General features: G+C 57.5%; 1 protein-coding gene across 1 annotated transcript in view; it reads left to right on the forward strand.

Annotated features, from left to right (window-relative positions):
• The window catches only part of LOC144952408 (mitogen-activated protein kinase kinase kinase kinase 4-like), a 172565-nt gene that overhangs the window by 149430 nt on the left and 5647 nt on the right, over positions 1–17488 (forward strand). The window contains 5 exon segments of the mRNA XM_078882803.1: positions 2995–3129; positions 5332–5432; positions 7617–7766; positions 10011–10170; positions 12367–12566. Coding sequence (XP_078738929.1) covers positions 2995–3129; positions 5332–5432; positions 7617–7766; positions 10011–10170; positions 12367–12566 — 746 coding nt within the window.

Below are 17488 nucleotides of genomic sequence, written 5' to 3' on the forward strand. Positions count from 1 at the left end.
CTCGCTCGCTCGCTCGCTCACTCGCTCACTCGCTCGCTCAACCTCTCGCTCGCTCGCTCAACCTCTCGCTCACTCACTCACTCACTCGCTCAACCACTCGCTCACTCGCTCGCTCACTCACTCGCTCGCTCGCTCACTCACTCACAAAGTCTACCCCCTCATCAGCCGGCGGCGCTTCCACCAGATGGACGTGTTGGAAGGACTCAACATTCTGGTCACCATCTCTGGTGTGACGCCAACGACTCGCTCGCTCGCTCAACCACTCGCTTGCTCGCTCGCTCAACCTCTCGCTCACTCACTCACTCGCTCGCTCAACCTCTCACTCGCTCGCTCAACCTCTCGCTCACTCGCTCACTCACTCGCTCGCTCAACCTCTCGCTCGCTCGCTCAACCACTCGCTTGCTCGCTCGCTCAACCTCTCGCTCACTCACTCACTCGCTCGCTCAACCTCTCACTCGCTCGCTCAACCTCTCGCTCACTCACTCACTCACTCGCTCGCTCAACCTCTCGCTCGCTCGCTCAACCACTCGCTTGCTCGCTCGCTCAACCTCTCGCTCACTCACTCACTCGCTCGCTCAACCTCTCACTCGCTCGCTCAACCTCTCGCTCGCTCGCTCAACCACTCGCTTGCTCGCTCGCTCAACCTCTCGCTCACTCACTCACTCGCTCGCTCAACCTCTCACTCGCTCGCTCAACCTCTCGCTCACTCACTCGCTCACTCGCTCGCTCAACCACTCGCTTGCTCGCTCGCTCAACCTCTCGCTCACTCACTCACTCGCTCGCTCAACCTCTCACTCGCTCGCTCAACCTCTCGCTCACTCACTCACTCACTCGCTCGCTCAACCTCTCGCTCACTCACTCACTCGCTCGCTCAACCTCTCACTCGCTCGCTCAACCTCTCGCTCACTCACTCACTCACTCGCTCAACCACTCGCTCACTCGCTCGCTCACTCACTCACTCGCTCGCTCGCTCACTCACTCACAAAGTCTACCCCCTCATCAGCCGGCGGCGCTTCCACCAGATGGACGTGTTGGAGGGACTCAACATTCTGGTCACCATCTCTGGTGTGACGCCAACGACTCGCTCACATCGCTCAACCACTCGCTTGCTCGCTCGCTCAACCTCTCGCTCACTCACTCACTCGCTCGCTCAACCTCTCACTCGCTCGCTCAACCTCTCGCTCACTCACTCACTCACTCGCTCGCTCAACCTCTCGCTCGCTCGCTCAACCACTCGCTTGCTCGCTCGCTCAACCTCTCGCTCACTCACTCACTCGCTCGCTCAACCTCTCACTCGCTCGCTCAACCTCTCGCTCGCTCGCTCAACCACTCGCTTGCTCGCTCGCTCAACCTCTCGCTCACTCACTCACTCGCTCGCTCAACCTCTCACTCGCTCGCTCAACCTCTCGCTCACTCACTCGCTCACTCGCTCGCTCAACCACTCGCTTGCTCGCTCGCTCAACCTCTCGCTCACTCACTCACTCGCTCGCTCAACCTCTCACTCGCTCGCTCAACCTCTCGCTCACTCACTCACTCACTCGCTCGCTCAACCTCTCGCTCACTCACTCACTCGCTCGCTCAACCTCTCGCTCGCTCGCTCAACCTCTCGCTCACTCACTCACTCACTCACTCACTCACTCACTCGCTCGCTCAACCTCTCGCTCACTCACTCACTCGCTCGCTCAACCTCTCGCTCGCTCGCTCAACCTCTCGCTCACTCACTCACTCACTCGCTCAACCACTCGCTCACTCGCTCGCTCACTCACTCACTCGCTCGCTCGCTCACTCACTCACAAAGTCTACCCCCTCATCAGCCGGCGGCGCTTCCACCAGATGGACGTGTTGGAAGGACTCAACATTCTGGTCACCATCTCTGGTGTGACGCCAACGACTCGCTCGCTCGCTCAACCACTCGCTTGCTCGCTTGCTCAACCTCTCGCTCACTCACTCACTCGCTCACTCGCTCGCTCAACCTCTCGCTCGCTCGCTCAACCTCTCGCTCACTCACTCACTCACTCGCTCGCTCAACCTCTCGCTCGCTCGCTCAACCACTCGCTCACTCACTCGCTCGCTCGCTCACTCACTCAACCGCTCGCTTGCTCACTCAACCACTCGCTCGCTCACTCACTCGCTCACTCACTCGCTCGCTCGCTTGCTCAACCACTCGCTCGCTCACTCAACCACTTACTCAACCACTCACTCACTCACTCAACCACTCACTCACTCACTCACTCAACCGCTCACTCGCTCACACCGCTCGCTCACTCACTCACTCACTCGCTCACTCACTCACAAAGTCTACCCCCTCATCAGTCGGCGGCGCTTCCACCAGATGGATGTCTTGGAAGGACTCAACATTCTGGTCACCATCTCTGGTGTGACGCGCCACGCTCACTCGACCACTCAACCACTCGCTCGCTCGCTCACTCGCTCGCTCGCTCACTCACTCACCCACTCACTCAACCACTCGCTCACTCACCCACTCACTCAACCACTCGCTCACTCAACCACTCACTCAACCACTCGATCAACCACTCGCTCGCTCGCTCACTCACGCACCAACTCGCTCGCTCACTCACTCACTCACTTGCTCACTCACTCGCTCGCTCGCTCACTCACTCCACCGCTCGCTCACTCAACCACTCAACCACTCGCTCAACCACTCACTCAACCACTCACTCAACTGCTCGCTCAACCACTCAACCACCCGCTCGCTCGCTCAACCACTCGCTCAACCACTCGCTCAACCGCACACTCACTCGCTCAACCGCACACTCACTCGCTCAACCGCTCGTTCACCCGCCCGCTCACTGGCTCAACCGCCAACTCACTCGCTCAACCACTAGACCGCACGCCCGCTCGCTCGCTCAACCACTCACTCGCTCACCTGGTGATGACGATGCTGTTGTTGACGATGTTGTTGTTGTTGACGTTGTTGTTGTTGACGATGTTGTTGACGTTGTTGACGTTGTTGATGTTGTTGTTGTTTACCAGGCAAGAAGAACAAGCTGCGGGTGTACTATCTGTCGTGGCTACGTAACAAGATCCTGCACAACGACCCCGAGGTGGAGAAGAAGCAGGGGTGGACTACGGTGGGCGACCTGGAGGGCTGCGTGCACTACAAAGTGGGTACGTTGAGACACACACACACACACACCTAGCGCACACACACACACACACTGACACACACACACACATACACACACCTAGCGCACACACACACACACTGACACACATACACACACCTAGCGCACACACACACACACTGACACACACACACACACCTAGCGCACACACACACACACACACTGACACACACACACATACACACACCTAGCGCACACACACACTGACACACACACACACACATACACACACCTAGCGCACACACACACACACACTGACACACACACACAGACACACACACACACATACACACACCTAGCGCACACACACACACTGACACACACACAGACACACACACACACCTAGCGCACACACACACACACACACTGACACACACACAGACACACACACACACATACACACACCTAGCGCACACACACACACTGACACACACACTGACACACACACTGACACACACACACACCTAGCGCACACACACACACACACACTGACACACACACACATACACACACCTAGCGCACACACACACACACTGACACACACACACACACCTAGCACACATACACCTAGCACACACACACATACACCTAGCACACACACATACATACAGACACACACACACACCTAGCACACACACACACCTTGCACACATACACATAGACACACACACTGACACACACACATACACCTAGCACACACACACATACACCTAGCACACACACACATACACCTAGCACACACACACACACTGACACACACACACACACACTGACACACACACACTGACACACACACACTGACACACACACACACACACTGACACACACATACTACTAACTAACACACACACACATACACCTAGCACACACATACACCTAGCGCACACACACATACACACACACACCTAGCACTACTAACACACACACATACATGCACACGCACTGACACACATACACCTCGCACACACTCACACACATACACCTAGCACACACGCTGCATACACACACACACACACATACACTTACACACACACACTAACACATACACACACACACCGGTCCTGGGCCTCCCCTAGGTCGACTCAGCCTCAAACGAGTACCTGGTGCGGTGTGTAAACATCACCACTGGGGAGACAAAGGCGGTCGGGCGTGGTGCTGGCCACCCACCCCCTCGTGTGCCGTGCCGGCCTTCATAGGTGCTCGCTAACAGCACTTGCCCCTACAGTCTGTTAAGGCTATACGGGGGATCTTTATCTTTGTGTGCCAGTGTGGGTGTGCCAGTGTGTGCGTGTCAGTGTGTGTCAGTGTGTGTGTGTCAGTGTGTGCCAGTGTGTGTCGGTGCGTGCGTGACGGTGCGTGACGGTGTGTGACGGTGTGTCAGTGCGTGTGCCATTGTGTGTCAGTGCATGTCAGTGCGTGTGCCAGTGCGTGCCAGTGTGTGTGTCAGTGCGTGTGTGTGCCAGTGTGTGCCAGTGCGTGCGTGCCAGTGCGTGTGTGTGTGCCAGTGTGTGCCAGTGCGTGCGTGTCAGTGCGTGTGTGTGCCAGTGTGTGCCAGTGCGTGCGTGCCAGTGCGTGTGTGTGTGCCAGTGTGTGCCAGTGTGTGCCAGTGCGTGCGTGTGCGTGCGTGTCAGTGCGTGTGTGTGCCAGTGTGTGCCAGTGCGTGCGTGTCAGTGCGTGTGTGTGCCAGTGTGTGCCAGTGCGTGCGTGCCAGTGCGTGTGTGTGTGCCAGTGTGTGCCAGTGCGTGCGTGTGCGTGCGTGCCAGTGCGTGTGTGCCAGTGTGGTCGTGGCAACCCGCCGAGGTGGTTGCGTGCCGTCGTGTGTGTGTGTGTCAGTGTGTGTGTGTCAGCGTGTGTGCCAGTGTGTGTGTGCCAGTGTGTGCCAGTGCGTGTGTGCCAGTGCGTGTGTGCCAGCGTGGTCGTGGCAACCCGCCGAGGTGGTTGCGTGCCGTCGTGTGTGTGTGTGTGTGTCAGTGTGTGTGTGTCAGTGTGTGTGCCAGTGCGTGTGTGCCAGCGTGGTCGTGGCAACCCGCCGAGGTGGTTGCGTGCCGTCGTGTGTGTGTGTGTGTGTCAGTGTGTGTGCCAGTGTGTGTGTGTCAGTGTGTGTGCCAGTGCGTGTGTGCCAGCGTGGTCGTGGCAACCCGCCGAGGTGGTTGCGTGCCGTCGTGTGTGTGTGCGCTCGCCGCAGTCAAATACGAGAGGATCAAGTTCCTGGTGATCGCCCTCAAGCACTCGGTGGAGGTGTACGCCTGGGCGCCCAAACCCTACCACAAGTTCATGGCCTTCAAGGTGACGCACACACACGCACGCAGCTACGCACGCAGCTACGCACGCAGGCAGACGCACAGACACACGCACGCACACAGGCAGACACACGCAGTTACGCACGCAGTTACACACAGACGCACGCACGCAGACGCACACACGCAGCTACATACACACACACACGCAGCTACGCACGCAGGCAGACGCACAGACACACGCACGCACACAGGCAGACACACGCAGTTACGCACGCAGTTACACACAGACGCACGCAGACGCACACACGCAGCTACATACACACACGCACGCAGGCAGACGCACAGACACACGCACGCACACAGGCAGACACACGCAGTTACGCACGCACACGCACAAACGCACGCACGCAGACGCACACACGCAGCTGCATACACACACACGCAGCTACGCACGCACGCAGACGCACACACGCAGCTACACACGCACACACGCAGGCAGACACACGCAGTTGCACACACGCAGGCAGACACACGCACACGCACAGACACACGCACGCACACGCAGGCAGACACACATGCACACACGCAGGCAGACACGCACGCACACGCAGGCAGACACACACGCACACACGCACGCACACGCAGGCAGACACACACGCACACACGCACGCACACGCAGGCAGACACACACGCACACACGTACGCACACGCAGGCAGACACATATGCACACACGCAGGCAGACACACACGCACACACGCACGCACACGCAGGCAGACACACACGCACACACGCAGGCAGACACACGCAGTTACACACACACACACACGTACAGACACACGCACACACGCAGGCAGACGCACGCAGCTACACACACACACACGTACAGACACACGCACACACGCAGGCAGACGCACGCAGTTACACACACACACACGTACAGACACACACACACACGCAGGCAGACGCACGCAGTTACACACACACACACGTACAGACACACGCACACGCAGGCAGACACACGCAGCTACACACACACACACGTACAGACACACACACACACGCAGGCAGACGCACGCAGTTACACACACACACACACGTACAGACACACGCACACACGCAGGCAGACACACGCAGCTACACACACACACACACGTACAGACACACGCACACACGCAGGCAGACGCACGCAGTTACACACACGCACACACGTACAGACACACGCACACACGCAGGCAGACGCACGCAGTTACACACGCACACACGTACAGACACACGCACACACGCAGGCAGACACACGCAGTTACACACACACACACGTACAGACACACGCACACGCAGGCAGACACACGCAGCTACACACACAGTTACACACGCACACACGTACAGACACACGCACACACGCAGGCAGACGCACGCAGTTACACACACACACACGTACAGACACACGCACACACGCAGGCAGACGCACGCAGCTACACACACACACGTACAGACACACGCACACACGCAGGCAGACGCACGCAGCTACACACACAGACACACGTACAGACACGCGCACACACGCAGGCAGACGCACGCAGTTACACACACACACACACACACGTACAGACACACGCACACACGCAGGCAGACGCACGCAGCTACACACACACACACACGTACAGACACACGCACACACGCAGGCAGACGCACGCAGCTACACACACACACGTACAGACACACGCACACACGCAGGCAGACGCACGCAGCTACACACACACACGTACAGACACACGCACACACGCAGGCAGACGCACGCAGCTACACACACACACGTACAGACACACGCACACACGCAGGCAGACGCACGCAGCTACACACACAGACACACACGCACAGCTGGTGGTGATGGTGGTGATGTTGATGATGATGTTGATGTTCATGATGATGTTGATGATGATGTTGATGATGATGTTGATGTTGATGTTGTTGTTGTTGATGATGTTGTTGTTGATGTTGTTGTTGTTTTGTTGTTGTTGTTGTTTTGTTGTTGATGTTGTTGATGTTGTTGTTGTTGATGTTGTTGTTGTTGTTGTTGACTGCAGTCGTTTGGTGAGCTGGAGCACAAGCCGCTGCTGGTGGTGATGATGTTGTTGTTGATGTTGATGTTGTTGTTGTTGATGTTGTTGATGTTGTTGTTGATGTTGTTGATGTTGTTGATGTTGTTGATGTTGTTGTTGTTGACGGCAGTCGTTTGGCGAGCTGGAGCACAAGCCGCTGCTGGTGGACCTCACGGTGGAGGAGGGCCAGCGGCTGAAGGTCGTCTACGGCTCCTCCGTCGGCTTCCACGCCATCGACGTCGACTCGGGCAACGTCTACGACGTCTACATCCCCTCGCACGTGAGCGGGGGGGACACGGGGGGACACGGGGAGTCACGGGGAGAGACACGGGGAGACACGGGGAGACACGTGAGCGGGGCGCGGGGGAGGAAACACGGGGAGACACGGGGGGGAGACACGGGGAGACACGGGGGGGAGACACGGGGAGACACGGGGGGAGACACGGGGAGAAGCGGGGGGAGACACGGGGAGACACGGGGGGACACGGGGGGACACGGGGGGAGACACGGGGAGACACGGGGGGGGAGACACGGGGAGACACGGGGGGACACGGGGAGACACGGGGGGGGAGGACAGACACGGGGAGACACGTGAGCGGGGCGCGGGGGAGGAAACACGGGGAGACACGGGGGGGAGACACGGGGAGACACGGGGGGAGACACGGGGAGAAGCGGGGGGAGACACGGGGAGACACGGGGGGAGACACGGGGAGACACGGGGGGACACGGGGGGACACGGGGGGAGACACGGGGAGACACGGGGGGGGAGACACGGGGAGACACGGGGGGACACGGGGGGGGGAGGACAGACACGGGGAGACACGTGAGCGGGGCGCGGGGGAGGAAACACGGGGAGACACGGGGGGGAGACACGGGGGGAGACACGGGGAGACACGGGGAGACACGGGGAGACACGGGGAGACACGTGAGCGGGGCGCGGGGGAGGAAACACGGGGAGACACGGGGGGGAGACACGGGGAGACACGGGGAGAAGCGGGGGGAGACACGGGGAGACACGGGGGGGAGACACGGGGGGACACGGGGGGACACGGGGGGAGACACGGGGAGACACGGGGGGACACGGGGGGAGACACGGGGAGACACGGGGAGACACGTGAGCGGGGCGCGGGGGGGGAGACACGGGGGGAGACACGGGGAGACACGGGGAGACACGGGGAGACACGGGGAGACACGTGAGCGGGGCGCGGGGGAGGAAACACTGGGAGACACGGGGGGGAGACACGGGGAGACACGGGGAGAAGCGGGGGGAGACACGGGGAGACACGGGGGGAGACACGGGGAGACACGGGGAGACACGGGGAGACACGGGGGGGGAGGACAGACACGGAGAGACACGAGCAACGTCTACGACGTCTACATACCCTCACACGTGAGCGGGGGGGACACGGGGGGAGACACGGCGAGACACGGGGGGAGACACGGGGGGGGGGGAGACACGGGGGGACACGTGGAGACACGGGGAGACACGGGGAGACACGGGGGGGAGACACGGGGAGACACGGGGGGACACGGGGGGACACAGGGGGAGACACGGGGAGACACAGGCAACGTCTACGATGTCTACATACCCTCACACGTGAGCGGGGACACAGGGAGACACGGGGGGAGACGGGGGGAGACACAGGGAGACACGGGGGGAGACGGGGGGAGAGACGGGGAGAGACACGGGGAGACACGGGGAGACACGGGGGGAGACACGGGGGGGACACGGGGGGAGACACGGGGGGAGACCCGGGGGGAGACACGGGGGGGAGACACGGGGGGGGAGACGCGTGGAGACGCGTGGAGACACGGGGGGACACGGGGGGTGGCATCGGGGAGACACGTGGAGACACGGGGGGAGAGACACGGGGGGAGACACGGGGGGTGGCATGGGGGGAGACACGTGGGGGGGGAGACACGTGGGGGGGGAGACACGTGGGGGGGGAGACACGTGGGGGGGGAGACACGTGGGGGGGGAGACACGTGGGGGGGGAGACACGGGGGGGGGCACGGGGAGACACGGGGGGAGACACGGGGGGGGGAGACACGGGGAGAGACACGGGGGGAGACACGGGGGGAGACACGTGGAGACACGGGGGGGAGACACGGGGGGAGACACGGGGGGGAGACACGTGGAGACACGTGGAAACACGTGGAGACACATAGGGGAGAGAGACACGTGTGCGTGCGTGTGTGCGTGTGTGCGCGTGCGTGTGTGCGTGCGTGCGCGCGTGCGTTGTGTACGTGCGCGCGTGTGTACGTGTGTACGTGCGTGCGTGCGTGTGTACGTGTGTACGTGCGCGCGTGCGTGTGTACGTGTGTACGTGCGTGCGTTGTGCGCGTGTGTGCGTGTGTACGTGCGTGCGTTGTGTACGTGCGTGCGTGCGTACGTGTGTGCGTGTGTACGTGCGTGCACGCGCGTGCGTGCGCGTTGCGAGCGTGCGTGTGCGTGCGTGCGTACGTGCGTGTGTGCGCCTGCGTGCTTGCTTGACCCCCGCGTTGCGCGGTGCCCGCTGATCAGATGCAGAGCAGCGTGAGTCCCCATGCGGTGATCGTGCTGCCCAGCACGGAGGGCATGGAGCTGCTGCTGTGCTACGAGGACGAGGGCGTCTACGTGAACACCTACGGGCGCATCACCAAGGACGTGGTGCTGCAGTGGGGGGAGATGCCCACCTCTGTCGGTACGGCGCACAGAGGGAGGGAGGGAGAGACGCAGAGAGAGAGACAGACAGAGAGAGAGACAGAGAGAGAGACAGAGAGAGAGAGACAGACAGACAGAGAGAGAGAGAGAGACAGAGAGAGAGAGAGAGAGACAAAGACAGAGAGAGAGAGACAGACAAAGAGAGAGACAGACAGAGAGAGAGACACAGAGACAGAGAGACAGACAGACAGACAGAGACAGCGAGACAGAGACAGACAGAGAGAGAGCGACAGACAGACACGGACAGACACACACGGACGGACAGACACACACGGACGGACAGAGAAACACGCAGAGAGGGGTGGTGATGGTGGCGGTGCTGGTCGTGTTGTCGGTGATTGCGATGGTGGTGATGGTGGTGATGGTGGTGATGGTGGTGATGGTGGTGATGGTGGTGATGGTGGTGATGGTGGTGATGGTGGTGATGGCGATGATGGTCGGTGATGTTCGGTGCTGGTAGTGATGGTTGGTGCTGGTGATGTCGGTGATGGTGGATGTGCTGGTGGCATTGTTGGTGATGATGGTGGCGGCGGCGGTGGTGATGGTGCTGGTGGTGCTGGTGGTGATGGTGCTGGTGGTGATGGTGCTGGTGGTGATGGTGGTGGTGATGATGGTGGTGATGGTGGTGATGGTGTTATGGTGACGGTGGTGATGGCGGTGATGGTGGTGATGGTGTTGTGGTGACGACGGTGGTGATGGTGGTGATGGTGACGGTGGTGATGGTGACGATGGTGATGGTGATGATGGTGATGGTGGTGGTGGTGGTGATGGTGATGATGGTGGTGGTGGTGATGGTGGTGATGCTGATGGTGGTGATGGTGATGGTGTGGTGGTGATGGTGGTGGTGATGGTGGTGGTGATGGTGTTATGGTGATGGTGGTGATGGTGGTGATGGTGGTGATGATGATGACGATGGTGATGACGATGGTGATGATGGTGGTGATGATGGTGGTGATGTTGATGGTGTTGTGATGATGGTGATGATGATGGTGGTGATGGTGATGATGATGGTGATGATGGTGCTGATGATGATGGTGATGTTGATGGTGTTGCGGCGATGATGATGGTGATGATGGTGTTGTGGTGATGGTGATGATGATGATGATAGTGATGGTGGTGCTGATGATGATGATGGTGATGTTGATGGTGTTGCGGCGATAATGATGATGATGATGGTGATGATGGTGTTGTGGTGATGGTGATGATGATGATAGTGATGGTGGTGATGGTGGTGCTGATAATGATGATGGTGATGTTGATGGTGTTGCGGCGATAATGATGATGATGATGGTGTTGTGGTGACGATGGTGATGGTGATGATGATGGTGGTGATGGCGGTGATGGTGTTGCCACGATGATGACGATGGTGGTGATGATGATGATGGTGTTGCGGTGATGATGGTGATGGTGTTGCGGTGATGGTGGTGATGTTGATGGTGATGATGGTGGTGCTGATGATGATGATGGTGGTGATGATGATGGCGGTGTTGTGGTGATGGTGATGATGATGATGATGGTGGTGCTGATGGTGATGGTGATGATGGTGGTGCTGATGATGATGATGATGGTGGTGATGATAGTGGTGATGATGGTGATGATGATGGTGCTGATGGTGATGATGATGATGGTGGTGGCGATGATGATGATGATGGTGCTGATGATGGTGATGGTGATGATGATGGTGTTGCGATGATGATGGTGATGATGATGATGGTGGTGCTGATGATGATGATGATGATGGTGTTGCGATGATGATGATGGTGTTGCGATGATGACGGTGATGGTGGTGGTGATGGTGGTGGTGATGATGATGATGGTGGTGATGATGATGGTGATGTTGATGGTGTTGCTGCTGTGATGATGATGATGATGGTGTTGCGATGATGATGATGGTGGTGATGTTGCTGCTGTGGTGGTGAGGTGATGATGGTGATGTTGATGGTGTTGCTGCTGTGATGGTGATGGTGGTGATGGTGGTGATGGTGATGATGGTGATGTTGCTGTGGTGATAGTGATAGTGATGATGGTGGTGCTGATGATGATGATGATGATGGCGATGATGGTGGTGGTGATGGTGCTGATGGTGATGATGATGATGATGGTGTTGCTGCTGTGATGGTGATGATGATGATGATGTGTGATTGTGGTGATGGCGATGATGGTGTGCCACCCCCAGCCTACATCCACTCGAGCCAGATCATGGGCTGGGGTGAGAAGGCAATCGAGATCCGCTCGGTGGAGACTGGTCACCTGGACGGAGTCTTCATGCACAAGCGAGCACAGCGGCTCAAGTTCCTGTGTGAGAGGAATGACAAGGTAGGATCACACACCTACACACACCTACACACACACCTACACACACACCTACACACACACCTACACACACACCTACACACACACCTACACACCTACACACACCTACACACACACACACACCTACACACACACCTACACACACACACCTACACACCTACACACACACCTACACACACACACCTACACACACACCTACACACACACACACCTACACACACACCTACACACACACCTACACACACACCTACACACACACCTACACACCTACACACACCTACACACACACACACACCTACACACACACCTACACACACACCTACACACACACCTACACACACACACCTACACACCTACACACACACACCTACACACACACACCTACACACACACACCTACACACACACCTACACACACACCTACACACACACCTACACACACCTACACACACCTACACACACACCTACACACACCTACACACACCTACACGCACACCTACACACACACACACACCTACACACCACACACACCTACACACACACACACCTACACACCTACACACACACACCTACACACACACCTACATACACACCTACACACACACCTACACACACACCTTCACACAAACACACCTACACACACACCTACACACCACACACACACACCTACACACACAACTACACACACACACCTACACACACACACCTACACACACACACCTACACACACCTACACACACACACCTACACACCACACACTCACACCTACGCACACACACACCTACACACACACCTACACACACACCTACACACACACCTACACACACACCTACACACACACACCTACACACACCTACACACTACACACCACACACTCACACCTACACACACACCTACACACACACCTACACACACACCTACACACCTACACACACACACACACACACCTACACACACACCTACACACACACCTACACACACACACCTACACACCTACACACTCACACCTACACACACACCTACACACCACACACACACCTACACACACACACCTACACACACACCTACATACACACCTACACACACACCTACACACACACCTTCACACAAACACACCTACACACACACCTACACACCACACACACACACCTACACACACCTACACACACAACTACACACACACACCTACACACACACACCTACACACACACACCTACACACACCTACACACACACACCTACACACCACACACTCACACCTACGCACACACACACCTACACACACACCTACACACACACCTACACACACACACCTACACACACCTACACACTACACACCACACACTCACACCTACACACACACCTACACACACACCTACACACACACCTACACACACACCTACACACCTACACACACACACACCTACACACACCCCTACACACACACCCACAAACACACTACACACACGCCTACACATACACCTACACACACACACCTACACACACACCTACACACACACCTACACACACACCTACACACACACCTACACACACACCTACACACACACACACACCTACACACACCCCTACACACACACCCACAAACACACTACACACACGCCTACACATACACCTACACACACACCCCTACACACACACCTACACACACACCTACACACACACCTACACACACCCCTACACACACACCTACACACACCTACACACACACCTACACACACACCTACACGCCCTACACACACACCTACACACACACACACCTACACACACCTACCTACACACACCTACCTACACACACCTACCTACACACACCTACCTACACACACCTACCTACACACACACCTACCTACACACACACCTACCTACACACACACCTACCTACACACACACCTACCTACACACACACCTACACACACCTACCTACACACACACCTACACACACACCTACACACACACACTACACACACACACAACTACACACACACACCTACCTACACACACCTACCTACACACACACACTACACACACACACAACTACACACACCTACACACACACACACACTCCTACACACACACCTACACACACCTACACACACCTACACACACACACACCTACACCTACACACCTACACCTACATACACCTACACACACACCTACACACACACCTACACACACACACCTACACACACACACCTACACACACCTACACACACCTACACACACCTACACACACACACCTACACACACACCTACACACCACACCTACACACACCTACACACCACACCTACACACACACCTACACACACACACCTACACACACACTCCTACACACACACACCTACACACACACACCTACACACACACCTACACACACACCTACATACACCTACCTACATACACCTACACACCACACACTCACACCTACACACACACCTACACACACACCTACACACACACACCTACACACACCTACACACTCACACCTACACACACACCTACACACACACACCTACACACACACACCTACACACACACCTACACACCACACACTCACACCTATACACACAACTACACACACCACCTACACACACACACACACTCACACCTACACACACACACCTACACACACACACACACCTACACACCACACACTCACACCTACACACACAACTACACACACACACACCTACACACACACCTACACACACACACACTCCTACACACACCTACACACACACCTACACACCTACACACACCTACACACACACACCTACACACACACACCTATACACACACACACCTACACACACACACCTACACACACACACCTACACACACACACCTACACACACATTACACACACCTACACACACACCTACACACACACTACACACACACACACACCTACACACACCTACACACACACCTACACACACACCTACACACACACTACACACACACCCACACACCCACACACACCCTACACACACCTACACACACACCTACACACACACCTACACACACACTACACACACACCTACACACACACCTACACACACACCTACACACACACACCCACAAACACACTACACATACACCTACACACACACCCCTACACACACACCTACACACACACCTACACACACCCTACACACACCTACACACACACACCTACACACACACACCTACACACACACACCTACACACACACCTACACACACCCCTACACACACACCTACACACACACCTACACACACACCTACACACACACCTACACGCCCTACACATACACCTACACAGCCTACACACACACCTACACACACACCTACACACCCTACACACACCCTACACACACACCTACACACCCTACACACACACCTCTACACACACACACACACCTACACACACACCTACACACACACCTACACACTCCCACACACCCTACACACCCTACACACCCCCCACACATCCCTAGAGACCCCTAGACACCCCTTGAGACCCCTAGAGACCCCTAGAGACCCCCTAGAGACACCTAGAGACCACCCTAGACACCCTTGACCCCTAGAGACACCCCTAGAGACCCCTAGAGACCCCCTAGAGACCCCCTAGAGACCCCTAGAGACCCCCTAGAGAACCCTAGAGACCCCCTAGAGACCCCCTAGAGACCCCCTAGACACCCCTTGAGAGACCCCTAGAGACCCCCTAGAGACCCCTAGAGACCCCCTAGAGACCCCTTGAGACCCCCTAGAGACCCCCTAGACCCCCGTAGAGACCCCCTAGAGACCCCTAGACACCCCTAGAGACCCCTAGAGACCCCTAGAGACCCCTAGAGACCCCCTAGACACGCCTAGAGACCCCCTAGAGACCCCCTAGAGACCCCCTAGAGACCCCAAGAGACCCCTTAGAGACCCCCTAGAGACCCCCTAGACCCCCCTAGAGACCCCCTAGAGACCCCCTAGAGACCCCTAGAGACCCCCTAGAGACCCCTAGAGACCCCCTAGAGACCCCCTATACACCCCTAGACACCCCTAGAGACCCCCTAGAGACCCCAAGAGACCCCCTAGAGACCCCTAGAGACCCCCTAGAGACCCCCTAGACCCCCCTAGAGATCCCCCACACCCCCTAGAGACCCCCTAGACCCATAGAGACCCCCTAGAGACCCCTAGAGACCCCCTAGACCCCCTAGAGACCCCCTAGACCCCCGTAGAGACCCCCTAGAGACCCCCTAGAGACCCCTAGACACCCCTAGAGACCCCCTAGAGACCCCTAGAGACCCCTAGAGACCCCTTAGAGACCCCCTAGACACCCCCAAGAGACCCACTAGAGACCCCCTAGAGACCCCCTAGACCCCCCTAGAGACCCCCTAGAGACCCCCTAGAGACCCCTAGAGACCCCTAGAGACCCCCTAGAGACCCCTAGAGACCCCCTAGAGACCCCCTAGAGACCCCCTAGAGACCCCCTATACACCCCTAGACACCCCTAGAGACCCCCTAGAGACCCCAAGAGACCCCCTAGAGACCCCCTAGAGACCCCTAGAGACCCCCTAGACCCCCTAGAGACCCCCTAGAGACCCCCTAGAGACCCATAGAGACCCCCTAGAGACCCCCTAGAGACCCCCATAGAGACCCCTAGAAACCCCCTAGAGACCCCCTAGAGACCCCTAGACACCCCTAGAGACCCCTAGAGACCCCTAGAGACCCCCTAGAGACCCCTAGAGACCCCCCTAGAGACCACCTAGAGACCACCTAGAGACCCCCTAGAGACCCCCTAGAGACCCCAAGAGACCCCCTAGAGACCCCCTAGAGACCCCCTAGAAACTCCTAGAGACCCCCGAGAGACCCCCGAGAGACCCCCTAGAGACCCCCGAGACCCCCCTAGAGACCCCCTAGAGACCCCCCTAGAGACACCCCTAGAGACCCCCTAGAGACACCCCTAGAGACCCCTAGAGACCCCCTAGAGACCCCCTA

This window comes from Lampetra fluviatilis, chromosome 67 (assembly GCF_964198595.1).
Source record: "Lampetra fluviatilis chromosome 67, kcLamFluv1.1, whole genome shotgun sequence".
Classification (NCBI taxonomy): Eukaryota; Metazoa; Chordata; class Hyperoartia; order Petromyzontiformes; family Petromyzontidae; genus Lampetra; species Lampetra fluviatilis.